Source organism: Anabas testudineus, chromosome 6, assembly GCF_900324465.2.
Source record: "Anabas testudineus chromosome 6, fAnaTes1.2, whole genome shotgun sequence".
Classification (NCBI taxonomy): Eukaryota; Metazoa; Chordata; class Actinopteri; order Anabantiformes; family Anabantidae; genus Anabas; species Anabas testudineus.
In genome coordinates, this window is record NC_046615.1 from 8127020 (window position 1) to 8151115 (window position 24096).

General features: G+C 41.4%; 4 protein-coding genes across 8 annotated transcripts in view; 3 read left to right on the top strand and 1 right to left on the bottom strand.

Annotated features, from left to right (window-relative positions):
* Positions 1–868: 868 nt before the first annotated feature.
* ccdc77 (coiled-coil domain containing 77) lies at positions 869–5637 on the bottom strand. 2 transcript variants are annotated; one of them, XM_026364779.1, is made up of 12 exons: positions 5557–5637; positions 4993–5041; positions 4358–4544; positions 4135–4277; positions 3743–3839; positions 3121–3211; positions 2799–2890; positions 2505–2653; positions 2052–2313; positions 1804–1929; positions 1536–1688; positions 869–1385 (listed from the first exon to the last, which is right to left on the bottom strand). In XM_026364779.1, the coding sequence occupies exons 2-12, from the start codon at positions 5025–5027 to the stop codon at positions 1239–1241; spliced, it is 1482 nt and encodes a 493-aa protein (XP_026220564.1). In that variant the 5' UTR covers positions 5028–5041; positions 5557–5637; the 3' UTR covers positions 869–1238. The 2 variants fall into 2 exon arrangements, with proteins under 2 accessions (XP_026220564.1, XP_026220565.1); XM_026364780.1 differs by having other exon boundaries at positions 870–1385; positions 2799–2887.
* A 596-nt stretch (positions 5638–6233) lies between these two features.
* Positions 6234–21844, top strand: ush1c (Usher syndrome 1C). Of its 3 annotated transcripts, XM_026364627.1 has the most exons (20): positions 6234–6344; positions 8071–8138; positions 8923–9066; positions 9163–9301; positions 10037–10145; positions 10265–10289; positions 10417–10474; positions 10575–10763; positions 10862–10921; positions 11363–11419; positions 12505–12647; positions 13454–13519; positions 13614–13762; positions 13966–14021; positions 18719–18760; positions 19229–19282; positions 19370–19469; positions 19946–20055; positions 20298–20353; positions 21344–21844. In XM_026364627.1, the coding sequence occupies exons 1-20, from the start codon at positions 6309–6311 to the stop codon at positions 21354–21356; spliced, it is 1674 nt and encodes a 557-aa protein (XP_026220412.1). In that variant the 5' UTR covers positions 6234–6308; the 3' UTR covers positions 21357–21844. The 3 variants fall into 3 exon arrangements, with proteins under 3 accessions (XP_026220412.1, XP_026220415.1, XP_026220414.1); XM_026364630.1 differs by lacking the exons at positions 18719–18760; positions 19229–19282; positions 19370–19469; ... (1 more) ...; positions 20298–20353; positions 21344–21844 and adding exons at positions 14385–14434; positions 14686–14867; XM_026364629.1 differs by lacking the exons at positions 18719–18760; positions 19229–19282; positions 19370–19469; ... (1 more) ...; positions 20298–20353; positions 21344–21844 and adding an exon at positions 14385–14672.
* Positions 14953–18708, top strand: LOC113165243 (harmonin-like). The gene is made up of 2 exons (XM_026364631.1): positions 14953–15124; positions 15435–18708. Exons 1-2 carry the CDS (start codon positions 14987–14989, stop codon positions 15726–15728), a joined length of 432 nt encoding a protein of 143 aa, XP_026220416.1. The 5' UTR covers positions 14953–14986; the 3' UTR covers positions 15729–18708.
* Positions 21845–22951: 1107 nt separating the features above from the next.
* abcc8 (ATP-binding cassette, sub-family C (CFTR/MRP), member 8) overlaps positions 22952–24096 on the top strand; it is a 44324-nt gene continuing 43179 nt past the window's right edge. For both annotated transcript variants that reach the window (XM_026364808.1, XM_026364809.1), the window contains exon 1: positions 22952–23015. In XM_026364808.1, coding sequence (XP_026220593.1) covers positions 22995–23015 — 21 coding nt within the window. In that variant the 5' untranslated portion in view covers positions 22952–22994. The remainder of the gene's footprint in view (positions 23016–24096) is intronic.

Here is a 24096-nt window from a genome sequence, read left to right on the forward strand (position 1 = left end):
AAGATGAACATACCTCACGCAATTAATTTTATATTATTTTGTCTCTATTGTAACACAGGCTGATTATGGAAATAAATGGATGTAGGTTAAAAGAGTAACAATAGGTGTCGGTAATAACAGGGATATTTTAATGATACACACTGCTTGATTTCTGCGTGTGTTTAATTAGAAAATCCAAAAGCAGCGGAAAACACTCGCGTTTCAGCCCCGCTGCAATATGGCGGCGCCACACACGCATCTTACAAGCCCGACGTGGGAACTATGTGTGTATATCTATGTTATTCTCACCAAACCCTGTCAGTACTTTTTATAGAAATGAAACTGAATCACTCACTCAACTCTTTTAACTGCCCATTTACTGCAAAATGTTGATCAGATTTTAGGTTTCATTTTCGATACAATAAACTCAAATTTAAACTTCATGTTAAAATGTTGTGTACATGTACACAGTATTATTCGTGTGGATTTGGACGGGAAAATACCTCACCAATTTAGTGTGGTTTTATTTATTTATTGGATTAAATGGCTACATCCTCGTGTATTATGTGTCTATTTTCTCATTTCAATGTGTTGTCTTTTCTACTTTCTGATACAGTATTTTATTTTACCTGCAGTTAACTGTTGAGTTATAATAATGATACAGAAATAAAAGAGAAATACCTTAACTTACCATTACACAAATTCAGACCTGCAATTTTTATGCTGCAATTGTGGTGAAGAGGTAATTACTTGTTGTACTATTGATATAAAGTTATACTTACAAGTGCAGCAATGCTCAATTATTTAGTTAGTTTTTGGTTAGTGTTGATACACTGATGATGATAAAATAGTACAAAAGGGTATTTTGGTGGGACATAAGGATTTACTGAAAATATTAAAAGAATGCCTTCTTTTACATTTATTGCATCTATTTGAGGGGAACTAATAACTTTAATTTTTACAGATGTCAAAACACAGGAATAACTAATAAAAAAAATGATAGCTGAGATTCATTTTCAGCATCTTGGTATTGTGCATGCTGTCCCACTGGACATTTAAATAGAACTGGGCCATTAACATTATTAATAACATCTCTAATAATACTAGTAAATTCAGCTGTGAAGAAGCTTAATCTGTTCATTTATTGATTTTAAATCCTTGTAGAAAAACATCTTTATTGGTGCAAAATAAAAAATAAAATTAACATTCAACAGCTCACACACATTCTCCTCTACAGACAAGACATCACAGTCCATTCTTCAGCTGAATCTCAACTCATTTTCGAGCCCGTAGATCTTAGCCTTCAGTGCCATCAGCTCACCCTGAAACTTTTTTGTCCTGGTGTTGGTCTGGCGTACCTCATGCAGAATTGCTAGGTCCTGGTTGGGGCCAACATTCAGAGTAACCTGAAACAGTGGACACATATGCACAAAAAGCTCAAAACACACTTGCTGTGTTGAAATCACACAATCATTTTGTCATTATCAAGACAAACAACATATTATACACACTGAAAAGAAAAAAATAAAACATTAACACCAGCTGACTATGTTTACCTTGAGAAGCTGTTTTTCTACATCTTTGAATTTCTGTCTGAGGTGTTTCAGGTCAGTCTTGAAGCCCTCCACCTCCATCACCCTCCTCTTCTCTAATGCCTCATAGCGCTGAGTCATCAATTGAAGACGCTTGGCCATTTTGTCTGAGCGCTCCTGATTTTAGTAAGTGGACAATATTGGTAAGAAGAAACTCAAAAATCACCATAGAATATGAACAACCAATCAGACATTACTTTTAGACGCATGAGCATCAATCAATGGAGCATACCTTAAATATTTCCCTGCCCACATCCCCTTCCTCTCTGATTTGGGCCAGTTCTGTCTCCAGTGTAATACACTGTTCCCTGTACATCTCTGCCAGACGATGGGCTTGCTTCAGATCCTCCTGCAATGCCTGATGAATTTAAAGGTAAATTAAATGAGTATTTACTAGTTAGCAAGCCCAACATTAACATATAAATATTTTTTTAAATAGTTTTCCATTTTGAATAAAATATATATTAATACATATATTACTTTCAGCTCCTCTTTGTGTGTCTGCTGTGACTCTGTCTGAGGCCTTGAGAGGAGAAGAGCCATACTGTTATTTGGCTGCCACGTTCGTCCTGGCTCAGCACCAGCAGAACCGGCCTTCCTCAGACGGTTGTGGCAAGAGTCTAGCTCTCTCAGCAGACGGTCCTTTTCCACCATCCAGCTCTTCTCATGAGCCCGTGAGTCAAACTTGAGCTGTAAGAAATCTCTGGTGCTCTCATACAACAGTTTTTGGGTTTTCTGGAGCCTGAGGTGTCAAATGGATTCATACAAACAAGTCTAGTCAGAGATTTATAATCAGTTTGAGTGAAAATTATCAATTCAAGGAGAAGGAAAACAAATAGCTGTATTTTACGAACAGAAAGGTAGACATTTCATTCTAAAAACACACTCGACTATAGGTTGTACAGTGGTATTCAGTGGTAACAGTTGACCCACCTGTCATTAAGAGCAGTGATTCGATCCTGATCTCTCTGCTGCTGTGCCTGTGCCTCCTCTGTTTTGATTCGTCTGTCCTCCAGCAGAGACTCGATCTGTTCTTTGGCCAGACGAGTCTGTTCCTCCATCTGAGTCTGCAGCGCCTCCACCTGGAAATGCAAAACACAAAATTACTGCAATAAAAGCGGTTTTAAGTCGACCCTTGTGCTTTTAAACAAAAAAAGAACTTTTGTAGTGGTCATGTGCAGCTTTGCTGGCGTGACATGACAAATGTCAATTCATGCATTCATGTACCTGTAGTAACAAAGTCTGATTGTCGTTCTTGCATTGTTCCAGGGTCTCTCCATTTACCCCTTCTGCTGATTTTGTTCTCCTGGTACTCTCTGCTTATACACACAACAGAATAAAAGAGACACTGTCAGAAGTAACAATTTATCTTTTTAACTCTATTTTGCTTTCTTGCAGGATCTGGTAAATCTGTTCTGTTACCAAAATGTTTATCTTATTCATTATATTAATTTATATATTGTTGTTAATCTAAAGATAACAACAAAAGAATTATCTACACGCGTCATTTTCTTGAAGTGTTCTTCTTGAAAAATAAATATTTTCAAACCTTTCCTGGTCACAGTAGGTTTAAGCTTTGTTGGCCTCAGACTGAGACTTTCCTCCAGTCTGGACTCAGGTTGCCTCTGTGTGATAGTGACCTGCAATACAGTCATCACGTTTCAAATTGACATGGTGTGATATTTTTCTACCTTTTTAAAAGTGGAATCAGTCAAACGTTCAACATTTGTAGAAAATGCAAATAGTAACTGCAGATATGTTGATTTGTTATAGCAGGAAGGCTCCGGTATAACTATATGTAATATCAATGATGCTCAGTTTGTATGCACAGTCTACAGTCTGTAGGTCTACAGTTTCCTCATGCTGACTAACTGACAAATACAGGCGACCCCCACCTGCTGCTTTAAAGAGTTACTTCCTCACATCCAGATGCTGAATGTACAAACTAACTGACTGCTGCCTGTAGTCTTGCAGTGTGTTCAAGTGCCACTTTTTGGCCCAGACAACCATGAAGTGACACCTTTGACATCACTAGTTCTTTGATGTTGGCTTGGTGTATTTCAGCCTTTAGGCATGTCAATCAATACAGCCTTTATTAAAGTGATTAACTGCCTCTGTGTTTGACAAATTAAAATCTCTGCTACAAGATAGGCCTGTGATGAAGTGTTTACCTTGTGAGGTGGTTCCCGGTGGAAATATGTGATCTCTCCTGTGTCAGGCCCCACCAGAGCAAGAAGGTGCTGGATTTTCTTTCTATCCTCCAGCTCTCTATACAACAGTGAATACATAGATCATTTTATGTACACACATGATATGGAAGAATAGGTGTAAACACTTACATTCACACTCATTAAGCAAGGGAAAACATGTGTTATGTGTGAACCAGTCATATATCTGAGTCTTATACTATATGTAGCAATAATAAACAGTAAGTCCAGTGTCAACCAGTTGGATGCAACCCATAACTACTAATATACCTGATATGATAAGGGCATCTGCTAAAGTAACAACATTAATAATAGATGTTGAAAAGCCAGTTACTGTTATTTTTGGCTTCACTCACCTGATCTTTAGTCTGTCATTTTCTGCATACAGTCGCAGAGACTGCTCTCTCTCTTGAAACAGATAGACCTGCATGTCACTCAGAGCGTTTTGCAACTCAGCAATCTCTCCCTCACGCTGTCGTACCTCCCACTGTAACTTATGCTGGGAGGACATAGGAGAAGAATTCAGTTAGGGCAACCAGATAAAGCAACTTCACATACCATGATTCTTTGTGTTCTCACCTGGTCCTCTGTGATGCCTCTATACTTCTCCAGCATCTGCAGCAGCTCCTCGTGCTCACTGTCAAACTGGGCAATTTTCTCTCTGTAGAACTCCAGAAGCTCCCTGGATGGACGCAGGTACGCCAGTCGCTCATTAATAGGGGGTAGGGGGGAGTCAGGTTCTCGACCAGGGGTCCGAATGTTGGTTCTATAGGGAACAAAAAGGTCTCTACAGTCCAGTTTGGAAGGAGCCACTTCTGCATACCTATCAACTATCATATACATATGATACAAGAACACCAAATGCTGACTCTTTGTTTGTGCTAGCCACTACACTCTCTACATCTAGTATCTGGAACATATTACCTTCTGTATGTGCGGTACACTTCTGCAGAGGAACAGTAAGCAATGTAAATTAATGATTACTCTGGCTTAGAGAGCCACTTAAGAGGTAATACTAAATCCATATGGGACAAGACTTAGGACTGTACCAGTGGGGGATGAGATTAGCAAAATAAGCCCCATTCAGGAAGATTATAATTAAAAGCTTTATGTCCTTCTCACAATGGATACTCTCAGTAGAATAGTCACATTTCTTTCTTGCAGAAAGACCATAAACGTTTATGTGCACCTGTACGCTAACTGAATGACTTTACCTGTGTGGGGTTGCATTGTTTGTTGGTGATTCCATCCTAGCACAAAACACTGAAAAACAAGAATGGAAACAATTATAGTGTGATCTTTCCACAATGATAATGCAAATTTAGATGTGTCAAAATTTGCATTTAAACAAAATAGTGTTGTTCTTCTTGTTCTTAAACAGTAATCAGTGTAACAGATGTACAGCAGAGGTAATGTTTATCATGCTCCAGTGTTAACTACAACACAGACTAGTGCTGAGGTCATTGATTGGGCGCAACGGGGGAGCGGGAAGGTTTAAAGCACAGCTTCAGTATTCCTCAGCTGTATCCACATGTTTAAGTTACCAGAGTACAAAAGTGACTAAAATGGTGACCTTGTAAGATTATTAACTACAAACGGACTTTGTTACCCCCTAACGTTTTACGTTAGTGTTCGTCTCCAGTAACGGTGGTGGTGAATCCTCAGATTAAAAATAAAAATAAAGCCTGTAGAAAAATGCAATATATGCAATAAGTGGTTAAAATAAAACTTTTTGGGGTTTAGGTGATTTAAAAAGTAGTACATTGGTATAGTTTTACCTGTCGTTTCCAGCCAGTGCAGCTGTGTAGCTCGTTACTATCCACAGTTTGAAACCCGGAAGTTTACGCCTCTTCTTCTTCTTCGTGGGCTACGGAACGAAGCTGTTACTATTCTGCCACCTAGCGGCGGTGATTAAACAAACTGGAGTGTGATGAAGTAATGAAGACAATAAAACTACAATAAACACATTTACTGTGGTGCCACTGGTACCAGTTAGGGCACTTTTTAAAATTAAAACTAAGCGTCAATTAAATTCTGTGTGTGTATTGAAAATGTGTATCTGTATTATAGTAATTTCTAGTCTAGAGAATAGTCTAAATAACCCATTCTATGGTCTAAGGTTTAATAAAGGATGGATAAAGGATGATAACGCAGCAGTCGACAGGTTCATCAAGTTTTGCTAAAAAAAACAGAAGTTAAACAAGTGCCCCTTCAAAATAAAAGCGCACAGATAAAATGTAGCACATATGGTACCGAAATCTAAGTGAATTATAACATAATTTCAAATTCGTTTTTATTATTCTTTAAACAATAGCTCACACAAATAGATAATAAATAATATATAAAAAATAAATCGTAACAATCTCAAAAAAACCTTTTCTCCTCAGTTGCTGTTATTTTACTGTGATAATCCGAAGCGGAAACTCAGTTACTACTACGACTAACTTGACTCGCTGACCTCGGTCCGGTCCCGTCAAACTTCACCCATCCTGCGACCTCACGTCGGCTTGTTTCTCACGGTCTCTCAACCATGGAGCGGAAGGTTGCACGGGAATTTAGGCACAAGGTAAGATACAGATATGGGATTTCTTCGGACATTGATTGTATAGCAGTTAAAAAGTCATTTTCCCACCTGCGCCGACTCAGGTGTCTCTCCCAGCGGGATGTTACGCAGCACACACGGGCCTGACTGTCAGCCTGAATAAAACGAAACAACTACTAAAATAAGTCAAGGATTATCTTCTTAAGCACGATCACGTTATAGTCAAACAAACAATTGAGTAAAAAGTCAAAATAAGTGGTGTATGGCAGCAGTTATAGGGCCTCCTGTGTGTATTTGACAGATGGTTGGTACCTGTTCTGGCTCAGGTACAGTTGATACACCTGAGGTCACCATCGTCAGCAATAGTAAGGACATTTAGTGCTGTTTGGATCCATGATATGAAGATCAAATTATGTGAAATTGTTTGTGTTTGGTCTACAGCATTAGGTAAATTCATGTAAAGGAGTAAAACATAACAGAGGAAGGGAACATGATACGTTCAGGGTGTTTTTCAGCCCTGGAGCATGAGGGCTTCACCACAGTGCCATCTGTGCTGCACGCAGGCAGTCAGCTTCCCATATTGTAGGCTCTTCACAAAGGGCATTTTAGCATTAGATAATGTAGATGTGTCAGCGGTGGGCAACCGAGCGGAAGAGATGAGACAATTTAGGAGTTTAATTAGAGCTGAGGGGCCGAACACTGCACAATCAGGCTTTGTTTCCTTTTGGGGACATTGTGACTGTAACTGTATGTGGGTGCTTGGCCTGATTAAAACAGAAGAATTGAACTAGGTGTTATTTCACTGTCAAAAATGTCAAATTAAGGTTGATTTGTTCTCTTGCACAAAGCACTGCAGTCTGTGTGCGATAGGACAAACGTACACGTATCTCACTGGGTGAAAATACTTCCAATCTATACACCAGGCCGTGCTTTTCGGACCAGTCATCCTCTTATTGGTTTATGGTGCCAAAGTCTGCATGTAGTTCAAGCAGCAGGAGTGGCCGACTGTGTTACTGCTCAGAGCAAGAGAAATTTTATGACAGTCATAAACAACATGTCACACTCGCCCTCACAGAAACCTTGTATCATGGCGCACACAGTGTAGTCCTCCACGTATTAAACTACACTGAGACTTGGTTTGTCTGAGTTTATTAGAATCCTTACATATGTTTTTTTTTTTCTCATTAGGAGTTTGATGTTTTGAGTTTACTATTCAATATGAAGCTTGGGTGTGTGTGTGTGTGCGTACGTGCGCATGCGCGTGGCTGTGAATGTTTGGTGTGAATGTTTACCTTTGTTTGTGTCCGAGATGTAAGCTGATGCTGCTGACCTTCCCATTGCAGCTTCTCCTCAGCTGCACTGCCATTATTCCCTCCAGCTGGTTCAGCTGTCGGGGAAGGGCAGCTCATTACACCTGCTTTAGTCAAAGGAACCTCCTGATCCCAACAGAGCACAACCTGTCACTTTGGTTTAACGAAAGGCGCTCGGGTCAGGGCTGAAGTTTGTAGTTCAGTAAGGTTTCATTTGGGAAAACGGTGAAATGTGTTACATCAGTGACTGGCCGAGACGTTTCCTCAAAACTATCCTGCTCCACCTGAGCCGACATCAGGTTTGTATGACACACACTGAAACATATGGCTCAACCTTTGTGCTGATGGAACAACAGCAGTACGCCGTGTGATAGTGTGCTAACGTTTCCTGTGATTAAGTGAGACAAAAGACGGCACCAGATGTTTCTTTCCTCTTGCAGGTGGAGTTGCTAATTGAGAATGAGGCAGAGAAGGATTACCTGTACGATGTCCTCCGCATGTATCACCAGTGAGTACCACCCGTCACCGCTGCAGTGTGGTTAGAGTGTGTGTGTGTGTGTACCTTGTACATCCTTGCAGCCTTGCAACTCTGCATTTGTATATGAATAGGATGTTGATGGTTATTGAAGAGATGCTATCACTTTTAACCAGTGCTTAAAAAAGGCTACATCCTCATTTTCCTCCAGTGGGGTTGAATAATGCTCAGTGTAACAATACTCCTCTCTAATATTATATTATCAATTAAACCTGCACAGACAGACTATAGGCCTTATAGTGGAGACTGTGTTCTCTATCATGGTTCCTCCCGGCAGCCTGAACGGCTGAAGAACGGTGTGCTGGGCTGTAGGTCTAGGTTTTCAGTTCATCTTTGTACACTGGTTCAGCATCTGATCAGTTTCCACTGTGCCTCGACAAGCCTGGCCAGTTGTCCACAAAAGCTCTTTTTATGTTCATCCTCCAAACAGGACACATTAATAATTCAAGGAGGAGGCTGGGTGTACCGATTTTCTACAGTAGCTTTTATTTTGCTGCTATAATTAGTAGTTCTAGTATAATACATCTCCTTTTCTTTTGTCCTTCTTTGTGTTGTAACAAGAAGATGAGCTTATTTTCCATTGCCGCATGAAGTTTAGCGATCTTCTAGCTGATGATCGCCTCCACAAAGCTTTGTGATTTGTTTTGACTACATTAGTTGTGACATTATACATTTCTAAATATGACCAGGATTGTAGCTAAAAACAAGGCAGTCAAACATATTTCAGCTAACAGTTATCCTCCTCTCACTTTCCCAGGTCGATGGATTTGCCAGTGCTGGTGGGGGACTTGAAGCTGGTCATTAACGAGCCAAAGCGCTTGCCCCTGTTTGATGCCATCCGACCTCTCATCCCTCTCAAACACCAGGTGGAGTACGACCTGCTCACCCCCAAGAGGTCCCGGTGAGTACAGCGATGTTGTTAGTCTGACTAACATCATCTTAGCTTTTCTTTATTCAGTTCGACACAGCACTTACACCTTGTTTTCTGACTGTGCAGGAAGCTCAAAGAGGTACGTTTAGATAGGACGCATCGCGAGGGACTGGGCCTGAGCGTTCGAGGAGGTCTGGAGTTTGGCTGCGGTCTTTACATATCGCAGATTGTCAAAGATGGTCAGGCTGGAAATGTCGGCCTTCAGGTATGTACTCAGAGATTAACTGTAGTATGTCTTTTTTTTAAGGTTGCACATTTTTGTGTGTTGTGTTTTAAGTGATAGTTTTACTCAGAATACAAGCAGTTACATGTTTACATACACTAGGTGGAATTCATTATTTGTATATAAAGTTAGCCAAATTGTTATGAGTATCTGTAGCTGTGTCAGCGTCATAAATTTAGAATCCACTAGATGGGGTGAAACAGCTTCTGTTGAGAGGATTAACAGACGTCCCAGATGTGGTGCAGCTATCTGGACACAAACCACATTAACACTAGAGATTATTGCAAGAAATCATGAAATCATACAGTGTTATAATATTGGGTACCAACAGAATTGTCCCTGCAGTATGAGGCAGCATCTGCCAGTGCTGTATACAGAAACTCTGATTAAAGTTTATTATTTAAACTGCTTTATATGATGTAATGTTGTGTGTAGGTACTAAATGAATTGATTACTTTAAAATATGTATTTTATCTATTGCACAAGCTATCTAAGTTGCAGGAGATTGAGACATTTAATCCTGATTGTAAATCACTTTAGCTTCATCTAGATGGTTAAAACATCCACATTCAAATTGGTCATGCAGACCAAATAGTGTCTGATATATTAGCAGATAGAAATATAAATTACTGGAGAAGCAATACCTTCTGTGACCTGACTTGACATATTGAAAATAGATATGTCATTCAAAGTATCCCACTCCGTATTGATTTATAGGTTGGCGACGAGATTGTGCGCATCAACGGCTACTCCATCTCATCCTGTATCCACGAGGAGGTCATCAGTCTCATCAAGACAAAGAAGATTGTGTCACTCAAAGTCAGGCGTACGTCAGATACTAATTCATTTACCAAATAAAGCAACAAGATTGATATGTGTGTTAGTGTGAATATTGTGTGACGTCAATACCCTCTTTCATTTGATTTTGTTTTCTTCTCTCTGCAGATGTGGGTATGATCCCGGTGAAAAGGTAACATTATGGATGTAGTAATAGAATTTATTTATTTATTGTTGTGTGAAATAATGCTTTGCTGATCTCTCTCGACTTCTGTCTTTACTCCAGTGTGTTCTCTTTTCCTTTTTCTAATTTTGTGCAGCTCATCAGACGAACCCCTGAAGTGGCAATTTGTTGACCAGTTTGTGTCAGAATCAGGGGTCTGTGATCTGTTTCTTTCAGCTGTTTCTCAAACTGCAAATCAGCACACGTATTTTGGATTTTTCTTCTCTTTATTATTTCCATTTTTTTATTCTTCAGGAAAAAAGAAGCAGTGTTGCTGGCTTGGCGTCTATTGGAGGGAAGGAAATCAAGGAAAAGAAGGTTTTCCTCAGTCTTGTGGGCACAAAGGGGATGGGTATCAGCATCTCTAGTGGTCCCACTCAGAAACCTGGCATCTACATCAGCAATGTCAAGCCAGGCTCTCTCTCTGCAGAAGTTGGACTTGAGGTGATTGCTCAGAAACATAACTGTGAAATTCTAACACTCATTTTATTGCATTTCATTGTCCCTGTGAACTGCATTTGTTTTTTTATGACAAAACATAGGTTGGAGACCAGATTGTGGAGGTGAACGGGGTGGATTTCACCAATGTGGACCACAAAGAGGTGAATTTGGACTCATTATTTATCAGCTAATTATTTGTCTCGAGTAATAGCAGCTGGAGTTTGGAGAATCATTTTTAAGATTACATAGATGTATGGTTTTCTACCTTTTTGCCCTTTTATCCAAACGACCTGCAGCACCACCAGTGTGTCTGTTGTTAAAATGCTCATTGTGTAGTAGCAGTAGATTTAAACTCCTCATCACTGACAGTGTTTGTTCTCTGCTTTACCCGCTGAGCCAAAGAACCACAGCCAAATCAGTGCTTATCCAGCCAAAAATGAGTTTTCAGTATTTCCTGGTATTTGTCTAGACTTGGTGATAATTTCACACGCTGATAAATATACATAACACATACTTCACACAAAGCACAGAGCAGTATTGACGTATTCTTTTTAATCTTATTCACTGATTACAATCATAAAATGAATTTCATTTTTTTTCAGGCTGTAAAAGTCCTGAAGAGCAGCAGGAGTCTGACTATCACTGTTCTAACTGGGGCTGTAAGTACATTCTGCATTATGTCTAATATTAATTCATTATAAATTATAAAGGGTCTAATGCTATGTTCTGTTTTGCAGTTTACCACATATACAGTAGATGTTGTTCAATCAATAAATGTGACAAATCACTACAAATTCCATGGTAAAGATTTTATTTTTGAGTTTTGAGAATTTCATCTATACCTACAGGTGATGGTAAAACTACATTTTGTATAGATGCAGGCTATATGCATATGTTGTGACTGAGATATAATAATATCTAAATGTAATTTATCTTGGAATATGGATAAAACCTTACATTTGAAGCCACATATGAAGAAAGTAATTCGAGGCATCATCTGTCTTGGATATGGAAACACAAACTTCTGCCGTCTCCCCTTTGCATTCCTGCACCGCACAGATTAATGTACCATTTTGTTTTTGGAGACAGCACCCTAGCTAGCGTCTGCCTCAGCTCAGTAGCTCGCAGGAGCAACAGTTATCATCAGTCAAGTCATTGGACAGGTTGTTTTCGTCGAGACTCGTTGACGATGACTGTGAAACTGCATTAGCAGTCTTGTGTTATTTACTGCTTTCTTTGGTGCCTGTCTGATGCATTTATTTGGTGTTAGATGTTGTGTGTGTGTGTGTGTGTGTCTTCATTCTGACATATTCAATACTTCCACGGTTGTAGTTTATTGAAATTGTAGCCTGTGCTCCAAAGTGACAGGGCCCCTGTTTATATGTGCAAAATTTATCAATGACATCAAGCAAAACTACTGTAGTATCCTCTTTCCTCCCGTATAGATATGACATGTTTGTGATACATGGGGCACAATAAATTAAGGAGAGTATATACATACATATTAAGTTCTATATATTGTATGTTGTAGCTTCATATTTGCTTACATGCTAGATCAGCACTCCTTAGCTTGAGAGTGAGTTTTCAAAGATGTTACGTGACAAAAACAGACCTCTCCTCTCTCTCCATGGTCCAGGAGACTGGTTTGGACTTGCCCGCCTGTCTCGAGAGCCAAAAAGTTTGAGGACCCCTTCTGTACACAATGCTTTTCCATGATTATCAACTCTGGCTGTCACTCTCTCAGGGCAGCGAGCTGTTTATGACAGATGAGGAGCGTCTGGCAGAGGAGGCCCGCAGGGAGCTGGAGAGGCAAGAGCTGATGCACCAGAAGCGGGTGGCACTAGAGACCAACAAAATCATTAAAGAGCAGCAGGAGAAGGAGAGACAGTAAGTGAACAGCAGGAAACGCAAACGCCACTCTTCTTAGAATGTGCTTTATCATTGGTGCATGGCACACGGTTTTATGAAATTACATAAATTGCTGTTTAAAAATAATGATTATTTTGCTTTGGAGAAGAAGCTGAAAATTCTCGCTGCCTAACTAACACTCCTTCGTCACAAACTGAAAGAAGAAGCAGGTATTTGTTCTAGGAAATTGTCTGACACCTTGAAACAGCTTGACACAGATTTCGCTCAGTGTTTGCCCTGTAGCCATTCAGTTTTCCTGATTCTTCAGAGTGCTGTCTTGTCTTTGCAGAGACACCTGAACTGTATTTGCTCTCAGCAACGTGCACAAAGTGAAACTGGGTCCTGTAATCAGCTTGGTGAATACTAATGCAACGTGCAGTCAATCTGATTGAAATTAATCTTTTAAAGATGGTCACTTACATTTTTTAATGTTTTTCAGAAATATTTCGGTACATTTTAGAGGCTGCCACCTTTGTAACCAGCCTTAGATATCATCTGTCAGTCAGTGCCAAGCTCTGCATTTACAGTAGCCTGACTATTTCCTTTTCCTTTGCAGATCAAACCTCCCATGTTGTCCTGAATTCAAATGCCTCAATTGCTATTCAGGAATTGCATGACCTGCTTACACCCCAATTTGAGGGGATGAATAATAGGAGTGCATGTCATGTTGCAGGGTTGACACTTTCTACAGCAACGGGATTGAAGTCATAAATTCCATATATGTAGTCCTGTCCTTTACAATGTATGGCCAGAGGTTTATTTTGTGCATTCATCGTGTTTAACAGGAGAAAGATGGAGATCGCTCAGAAAACTGAAGAGGAAGAGGAGCGCTATAAGAAAGAGATGGAGAAGTACTTAATTGTTTTTTTGACCCGTATCATACATAAAATTGTAATTTTTACATCTTAAAAATATATCTTTTACTTTTTTTATTGTCCTTTGTAGGCTTGAGTCTGTAGAGAGGAAACACAACAGAGAATGGGAGGAAGACTGGGGAGCAAAAGACAGACCCAAAAGTCCACACACCCCAACGAGCCCGTCAGCTGTTCCGCCCGAGATCAAAACTACCCCAGCTCCAAAGGCCAAGAGTTCTCGTAAGCACACTTGACAGAATCATCTCCTTAAAATGCATGAATTCTCTATTGACTTCTGAATGTGCTTGTCTGCCTTTCTTCTGAAACCACAGAGTAGGAGTAACTCCTGCTTGCTCCTCACTCGATTTCCCATTATTCTCTGCATGCTTTCAGTTTCTCTGTGTGTCACTTCTGTGTGCTGTTTTTATGCCCTCTCCCTTAAGCGTATGAAGCCGGCTCCTTCAAAGAGGAGGATCTGGAGGAAGAGGAGGACAGACAAGTGAGTCTTGAGCCCCAGCTGTGCATTTTCAAGAGGATTTCCTTTGACAACCAAAATCTAATTAGTGACAATGATGTCTTTATATATAATTGACATCATTTAGCATATTTATTGCTAAATGCTGCCAGAAATAACAATGACTACCAAAACCATTTTTGCATCACTCAAAATATAGGGATGCAAATGTAGTAGCTAATTGAACAGACTCAACATTTTTTCTCTTGAATGCTGTGTTAAAGCTCTTTAGTGTGGTGTCTTGCAGTTTTCAGATGGAAACACTGATGTGAGTTTGTTAAAATGTAGTTTAAACCTACCTTTTAAGTCAACATACTTGAAAAACGCCTTGTTCACTTCCATCCTTAGCCTTCGGCTGGTTTTATCGATATGAGGGGAAACTGCCGTCGATCCGCAAGGTACTGTCAGCTGTGTGAGTTCAGTGTGGTTTTATGGGTCACAACAGAACGTTTGGAAAAGCTCCTTTGTGGTTCTCACAAAAAATATGAAGCTTTTAGAGTTGTTTAATGTTATTTCTGTGTTTTTTCCATCGTCATGATCAGTGTGATGTCATAGCAACAGTATTTGTGCATGCCATGATTTGTGGTTTGGAGTGCTTGGAGCTGTCTGTTCCCTGCGTTTGTATACTGTCTAACTGATGGCACCTCAGAAAGGAGAGAAGAAGAAGAAGAAGAAGAAACTGTCCAAAACAGACACATTGCAGGAGCAAAGGAAAAGCAAGAAGGAGCTGGAGTTTGAGCTGAAACTCGCCAAGGAGAAAGAAGAGATGTACGAGCGAGAGAAACAGCTGAAGATCAGTAGGCTGGTTCAAGAGGTATGAGAAGGAGTGGAGGGATGAAGACAGAATAATTACCTGGAGTGGCTTTGCTGTTAATTAACTGTGTCAAAGTGGCTTCTACCACTTGACATTTAATGTGAGCTCAAGTGTGAGTAGAACTGATGCTTGTTGTATGATGCTGCCTCCGTGCCAGGTTTCAGAGACAGAGAGAGAGGACCTAGAGGAGTCTGAGAAAGTGCAACACTGGGTGGAGCGTCTTTGTCAGACTCGGTTGGAGCAGATCTCTTGTGTGGAGAATGAATCCCCAGAGGTACAGATGCCTTTGTGGGTAACTTGTCTCTCTAACAGGATGTTCAATAGGCAAATGATACTGTATGAGAAAGGAGATGGGATGTTATTAAAAGTCGAGTGAGCTAGGCCATGTTGCCATTATTTTGCCTCAGATGTTGAGGTATAGATGAATGTCAATTGCTCAAAGGTTTGTGAGAACAGTTGTTTTAGGATATTTTATTTTTGCTAGTTGAATTAAAGATAAAGTTCTGGAGGGAAACAGGAGAATGTCGAGGTTACACAAGCATTAATACAAGGTGGAACATTTTTCATTTCATTGTGACTTTAAGCTCTCCCCGCCACGCTCTCCTGCCTCTGAGCCCAAGGTGAGGCGTTTCCCCGGCGGACTCCACCTGGCCACCACTGATCTGGATGACATCAACCTTGACGAGGTGGATCAGAGCTTGCGGGGCCCTCAAGCTTTAAAGAGACTGGCCCCCACCCAGCCAGGCACTAGCCAGCCCCCCCCCTCCCTTGCCTCTCCCTCCACCCTCACCCAGGCTGAACCCTACCATCCCCAATTACTCTCCCCCCTCCTCTCGACTGCCGCCGCAGCGCCAGCCTCCTTCTCCACCCAGCGCTAGGAAGCCTCCATCTTCCTCGGCCACATCGACCAACAAGGGGCGCAGGGCTCCCCCTCGCCCTCATCCTCACCCTCCTCAACCTCAACCTCAACCCCCTCGCTCACCTTCCTTCCACTACCCTCCTCCGTCTCAGTCGTCGTGGCCTCCGTCTTCCCCGCAACCTGCTCCGCGGCCTCCTCCGCCGCCACCCCCTCCTCCACCACCTCCCCCACCTCCTCCTCCCCCTCCACCTCCACAACACTCTGAGGATCAAGTAGCAACCCACAGTGGGTACCGCCAACAGCATTATCATCACCTCCAGCACCCCCCCAGTCCTCCAGAAGGTAGGAGCGAGTGGGAGGCAGGCGGCTACCTCCCGAGAGGAGGGATTTATTCATCCAACACCAGTGAAATGTCCTACACCTCTAGTCCGAAGGTTAGAATTTCATATGTGAGAGGGGTGATGTGTGGAGTGACTTTTCCTTTTTGTGTTACTGTGTTAATTGATAGATGTCAGGATTTTCTTTTTCATTTTATAAAGAAGACAGGCATGAGCAGAGGAGAAACATGTAGAGAGGACCTGATCTCTATAAATCATAAGGCCTTGTTGTATTTTCTTCATTGGGCTTATTTATGTGTTAGCACGACTAAATTGAATGGTTAATTTACACGTCCAGAGATGCAGTTAGTTGTTATTGATGTTGGTTCGTAACTGTGTGGTTTATTATAATGAGTGGGGGGGGGGTGTCGCATGGTGTGCAGTGATGAAAGCAGCATGGTGTAGCTCATAGGGGAAGCTGAAGCAAAAGAAAAAAACTGTGTGCATGCTTTATGGATTTTCAGTTTTTCTAGTAAGCTCTGCGTTGAGTGCTTTTGAAATCTCAGCATAGTTGTGTGATATCTGAGAAAATATAAAAAAAATCATCTTTGCAAGATTCATTTTATTCATTTCACTGCGGTCCAGGTAATGAGAAATACTTCACATGCCAGTCGTATTTCCAGTGCAAGCACTCCCTTGGTGAGTCTCTTTCTGTAAACATCATATGTCAAGTTTGTGTGGTTTTCAAAATGCTGAACATTATAAATTTGTACAGTGGTTAGAAAAAGTCTTAGTGGATGAACGTACTTGGAAAACAAAGCGAATCTTAGCTGTTGCTTGGAAAAATGCTTTTTCCTCTGTAGCAACTAGCTCCTAGTCCCCCCAACCAGAGGCGTCAGGCGGCCCCTGTCATGTCTAAACCCGTCATGCTACCCCAGTCTCAGACCCACCGACCAGATCCACACAGACCTGCTCTCCGTTCTGATGGCCTGGTATGAAATACACCACACTGAAATAATCCTCTCCCTGCAGAAAACTTATATTTTCACTAATAGGGTCATAAAGCATTCAGACCTCTGACGCAGTATCAGCTATCGGAGGGATTCGTCTTTCCTTTTTTTGACTCCTGGTGAGTCGGCCAGACTAGCCAGCTGTTTCTTACAAAAACCCAATTTGTGGTTAGCTCTAATGAAATAGAACAGATGGTATAGTTTTCCATCAGCATCGACTTTAGACAAGTTGACCGGGGAATCCGGGTTCTCCACATTAATAGACTCACACGTTCTGCCAGCCGCTGAGTGTCCCAGCAGCTGGAGGTGAACTGCTGAAAGATTGTGACTGTAGTAGTTGGAGGAGGGGATGCCATTAATCATTCATGTTCTCCTGGTTTATCCCAATCCTTTGAACTAACTAACATAACTGATGTTTTTAATTTTTCTGTCACATTTTGGGCAGTGGACCCACAAAGATCGGTTATATAGTAATAAACAAAAAACACTCAATAGGGTTGCCTGGGTCTGGGGCTGTGAGGATTGTTTTTATACTGTTGTATGCTCCCTTAATGCTGTTACCTGGTCTTGTGTTTCAGCCTCCAGAAATGCTAAAACGGATGGTGCCTTTCAACTCATCCTTTAAATCAAACAACAAACAACAAGTAATCCATAGCTATTACCGCCTCACTAATTGTGTTATTACTCCTGAGTGCTTTTGTCCTGTCCTCTTGTCGCCTTTTGTTGTTTGTGTTCACACATCGGGTTTCCTTATGGTTGACTGAAGGCTTCAGTGATGGCAGTAACCTTTATTTTCATTCACTGTGCCTTCTCTCTGTTTGCTGCATTCCTGCCTTTGGGTCCCGTTTTGTAGCTTGTGCATGACTGCACTTTCATTGATTTGAAGCAACTAGTAGTACTGTGCATGTGCAGTGTGGGAATGTATGTCCCCGTGTTTTGGTCTTACTGCGGTGATTAGTTTTAGGCCTTTAATGGCAACAGATGGTTTGCACATGCAGGACTGTCCTACAGTACAAAGGCTCATCAAGGACTCCAGCGGTTGCTTGGAGACGGAAAACATCCGTCTCATTAGGTTTATCTGTTATTTCAAATGCCACATCAGTGAGATTGTTTGGTCTGATTTCAGCTGGTGTCTCCAGCAACAAATAAAATCACAGATTACAAATGAGTTAATTTTTCATGTCCGATGCTGAGCTCCTGTTTGGAAACAGGAAGTTATCAGCTGGATTAGAGTGTTTCTGCAGAGAGACAAATGACTCCGTGAGTCATCATGGCTGGATTAATGTAATTGCCTTTCTCTGAGAGTTTTTTTTTTCTCTTTCCCTCCCCCTCCCTTGACATTAAATAGCTGTCGCCTTTGGTCGAAATGATTAAGAATGATTTTCTACGTGCGTATGTTTTTGTGAATTATTCTTGTCGTTATTGGATTAAGGTGCAAGGCTTTGAAAGCCACTGTGCTTTACAAATTAATGATTAAGTTTCTCCATGAGTTTCATTCATTCATATTGGCTTTTGGAGCTTTAACACTGGTTGTCAAAGGAAATCTGACCGGAACAACGTGCAATGTCTTGTTACATAGCAGAGATTTCTTAGAGATTCTTTTGTTTCCTGGTGCACAGACTGAAAACGCTTCATGGACATATTGATCCGTTTTAATGAACTGCGTGTTGGTTCTCTTTCAGGGATTTCAGAAATACGAGGAAGAGTTTGATCCCTACTCAATGGTATAGTATGACTGAGCTTGTTAGCGCCACAACAATTCACAATTGGCACTAAATATTAAGAATGTATAAGGGCATACAGCTAACGGCTCCTCGCTCCTTCATCCAAGGTTACAGAATATGTTGATTATTTTACAGACAGATGAACAGATGAAGGTATGCACAGTAAATTGTGTTGCTGTCAGTTAAAATGGAAGTTATGGTGGTTTGACTTGCTTCTGTTCAACAGTTAAATACAACTAGTATATCAATCTATATAATTATCTACATTGTATGAGTGATGTGGGAATTTTCCAAAGAAATGTATATAATATACCATAATATCTGTGATCTGTCATCCACTGTAAATAAAATGTATTATTATTATTAAATGACCTACTCTTGGTATATTCAAGGTATCACAGGTTTTGTCGCTGCAGTGATTTTTTTCTCCCCTTTAGTTTCTTTATTACTTTTCCCCATTGTTCATAGTTCTCCTCGGACCAGATAGCCGGGCGAGATGTGAGGCTGCTGAGGATCAAAAAGGTACTGACTGACTTTGTTCAACAGAGGAATCTCACTTACCACTTTGAGGGAATGTATTTAACGTGACTTATGGTTATTGTTTTTCAGGTTGGCCAGCTAGATCTTGTCCTGGAGGGTGGAGCAGACTCTCCCTTGGGAAAGTTGGTGGTATCTTCTGTTTATGAAGGTGGTGCAGCAGATAAGCACGGTCAGTTCAAGGTTTTTTTCTGCATTCAGAGTTTTATTTAAAGGAACAGTTAAAATGAAGTCATATTGTAGCTAACACTTGGTTAGTTTAGCTGTCAGTTCAGGGACAGCATTTATTTGGTTTAGCAGCAGAATCCAGCCTCCATTGAAAACAAGTTACATGATTAGACTAAAAAATGAAAGGTTTCTTTTGTCTTTTGTCTAAATTCAGTGACATGTTATGATGCCTTCTATCCTCCTGACGCCCTGGATTTCACATGTTGCTCCACTAAAGCATTTTATCACTGTGTAGGGAAAAAAACATGTGTACGGTTTCCTTGTTTACTTGGGCTGCTGTACACTTCAAAGCATTTGAGTACCTCTTCACGCAGGCTGGATTTATCTACGCAGCTGGAGCTGGCACTCACTGTGCGTGCGTGTCAGTGTTTAGAATAAATATGTTCAGCAGTTTACCGTCTCTGATGTCTCTGCTTGTAGGTGGCATTGTACCAGGGGATGAACTCATGGCTGTCAATGGGAGGATCCTCATAGATGCCACATTGACTGAGGGGCAAAACTCTCTGGCTCGAGCCTGGAATAGCGGAGGGGTATGACTCAGACTACAACGAAATGCTCCATTTTCTAAAATAGAAATGATTTACCTTAGCAGCTACAACTGCAGGGTGCTGTATTGATTACAGTTTAACCCCATCAACTCTGACTGATTGGTTTTACATATTGTTGGCCCTCGTTGTTTTCACTCTTAGATTCGCTTTCTCCGTCAGGCAGCTAAATGTCATATTATTTATACCCTCACATGCAAAACGTAAATATGTTTTTTTGCCTTCAGGACTGGATTGATGTTGTGATTGCTGTTTCCCCTCCAAAAGAGTATGAAGACGAAGTGTAAGAATTCCTCTTAATTAAGCTGAAATATGTATGATCAGTTGTTCATGTCATTATATTTGTTGTTTATTTAAATCCAGCTCTGTGTGTACATGTGTACGCAGCCCTAAGTCAGCATCAGTCAGTCCCACTGTGAACAGAAAAGTGTTTGAAGGCAGTGCCACACTGTACAGACACGGCTACCTACTTCGGCACTAGCCCTGACTCTTCTCCTCTACCTCATCCCCAGCTTGGTAATCGACGTAGCCTTCGCTGCACGTCTCAGAGAGGACGTTTGCTGTGCAATTTGATTTTGTTTGGGCCCCATTCGTGTTTTCAAGCACATGTGACAGTCTCCCTGCCAAGATTGCTATCGGTTGGCTAATTCCATAGAAAGCTAGTGCTGCTGTAATGATACTCATCATGTGCTTTTTTCTTTCTCTCTTTGAAAATTGACTCGAAGCGTTTTTTCCTCCACAACAATAGGGGCCCTGCTATTTGGGTGATGACATTTACAACTAATGACATCAAGTGACCCACCCCACCATATATCTGTCAAATCCCAACTCAATGAGCCATATATAAACATACACACACATATGGCCTCTGTGGTGCTGTCCTCTGTCATCAGGTCATGGACGCCCGTAAAGGCCGTGTATGATGCGTGCCAGCCTTCAGCAGTTGTTCTGATTGATGTTGTTCCAATGGGACTGTTACATGTTCTGACTTACACTGACACGTAGTGGTGCTGTAGTGAGAATTTCTCTTCTTCCACAGTAAATAATAACAGATCAGGGTTCATTTTGATCATGGACAAGACATCTGGGGGTTTAGTTTAAGCCCTGACTGTCTTGTTTCTAAAACTCACCTGCATGTGTGTTTGACTGTTGTGTTTAATGTGCAGTGACTGAACAAACAAGTGGTTTTCCAGTGCATCCATCCATTAGTTGTCCTGTTGATAAAGTACAGCAGCTTTAACACATCAGTGATTTCATCTCTCCTCTCCTGCAGGACATTCTTCTAGTCTTGTCAACCCCCCCCCCCGCCAAGACAACTGGGCTGATTGAAAGGAAGCTTTTTACCGTTGACGATTCTGTTGTGTTTCACTGTGTCAATCACAAATAAAAAATTCTGTTTCCTCACCTTCACATACACCTGTAAAACAAGTGTAACATGGCTGTCTTCTCTTTTTACTCAGCATTACAAATGGCTCTCTAAGGATAAGGCTTTGTGCTATGTATCAAGATATTGACAACATGCAATCAACAAGCCTTTTCGCTGTCTACTTTTATTAAAGGGTGCTCCTGTCGATGTGTAGTTGTTTTATGGTAATCCTCTTGACCCCTGTATAAGCCCGGACATGATTGACCTCATTTCCAAACATGGCTGGACCGATGTTTTCCTTCAGACATGTGTCTCATCTGTCTCTATAACAATAAAGAGGGAACATAGAACAAGCAAACCCTGATCAATATCACCTATTTAATGTGCCTTTTTTCGAAGCCCAATAAAAGCCTGCTGATGTTCACAGAATTGACTTGGTGTTGTGCACGCTGATGCTCTGCTCCCTCGGCTTTGCTTTTTTAACAGCGCTTTACCAGGTTAATGATGAAACGGTCGCTGTTGCACTGATCCAGTATTATGAGCACAAGCGAACTTCACTTTTATAGGTCCATGTTTTAACATGCGATTTGAGTTTTGCATTCAGTCTTACTTAAGCTGAAGAGCTGTTTTACATGATCAACCAAAACTTGTCCACAAGTGTTTCTGTCATCTTCACTGTAGCTGTACAAATAACATCAACTTGTATGTATACATTTTCTTAAACACTGTCAATGGCTTCTCCTTATGGTCTCTTAAATGTGGATAAGCAATAATCCATTCATTTCGAGGGGCACTGTGGTAAACATATTTGTTTTGCTGCACCACCTCCTCTCTGTTCGCGTCATCGATTTACTGCCGACTATGGTGAGTAATAAAGACATGTAAATAAACGACCACAGGGGGCAATAGTACTCCTTTTTAAATATTGAGCTACTTACTGAATGACAGCCCCCATTGTGTTCATAACCGTGCTTTCAGAGGACCTACATGTCAACATAAGGGCCAAAATCAGACTCGGATAATAAGAGGGAAGGAGTGAATCGTGTGCGTTTAGGTTTTACATAACGCATCATGGTAATACATCATGCAGTGTTGCATGTGTTAGTCGGGCAGCACCCCACTCCACTGTTACATAACCACTGTGTGCAGTCATCCCCTCTCGGTTCATACGTGACTCTCAGCGTCGCATCGACCGCTGCGGTGTTTGACTGAGCGCCATCCTGCCGCCGCGACCCGCTGCTCGTCGGTTCATGACCAAAGGTGGCCTTGGGTGGAGGATCTGCCCCCTCCTCCTCCTCCTCTTCCTCCTCCTCGGATCAGCACCGCGGACAGCTCTCTCTGCTCCTTCCCGTAAACCCCCGCCTGCCGTCGGATAATCAAACACAAGTAGGACAGCGAGAAAGTCGGCTGCACTCCGGGCTCATGAGCAGCTGCTGGTTCGGAGGGGGTTCCCTTTTACTTTGTTTAACGCCCGAGCGACGTATGTGACAACGCAGGAGAGCTTTTTTTTTTTTTTTTTTTGTGGCATTGGGAGTCAGGGAAACGAGGCTGAAACAAAATGATCTCACGGTATAAACCGGTAAGTGCTGGATGTGCCACCTGGTCACTCACCTGGATCCATACTTCCACTTTGAATAACAGGCTGCTGCTGCTGCTGCTGCTGCTGCTCTGACAGCATTTCACCTACTGCACTGTTTGCCTCCAGATCAGATACATCAGTCAGTTCTACATTATATAGAGGCTGGGCTCACCACAGTAATGGTTTCATTTGCATACTTCGTTTTACAGACCTGGGTTGGCTGCAGACCAGTGATGTTGTAAGTCACTTTAGGTGATATTTGTTCAAGGAGTGCTTGTGTGTACTGTAATAAGATCATACATCCTCTGGATTCCTTCTGGGCTAATTTCTAGAGGCGAATTATGAGATAGTGGGACATAACGAATGTGGAGGGCTGACACATTAAGAAAACAAATCCAGATGGAGAACTTTTTTTTTTTCTATGAAAGATGAAGCACAAGTTCTTTAAATACATGTTACAAAATAGTGTATGATTTCATTTTCACCTCTTACCCTCACTTTACTTCCACAGACACAATCCTCGTAGTACTACAGCCACACACAAACACTCCTGTCCTGTTAGATGAAGCTGTGTCTGTGGCTATTTGATAAAGATGTGATGTCACCACATAACAATGGGCCACATGGGGTATTTGGGACTGTTTTTACATTTAATGATTTTAGGAATGCATCATCCTTCATCTGTGCTGTTAGCCCAGCAGCTATGTCAATCTGAGTTCCTGCTGCTCAAAGGCTCCTTCTTCCTCTTGAGTCTCCGTCTAAGTCTTTCTCTGTCTGAACCACTGCTGCTCTTCTTTTCATTCTCTCTTTTTTTTCCACAGTCACTGATGCTCCAACTCTCCCCGGGCAATCCAGTGATGGACAGTACTAATCTCTGATGTAGGGCACTGCAGAACTATAACCAGCTGTAGTAACGGATATTACAGTCAGTGCATGCTAAAAGTCTAATATTCAACTATCAATGCTGTGACTTTATATAATCAAAGGTAAAAAACACCAGGCTGAAATAGAGGACAGAGCCGCAGTTGCTGTGATCTCTTCATTTTGGGTTTTGAAACAATATTTGTCTTGATCATCTTCT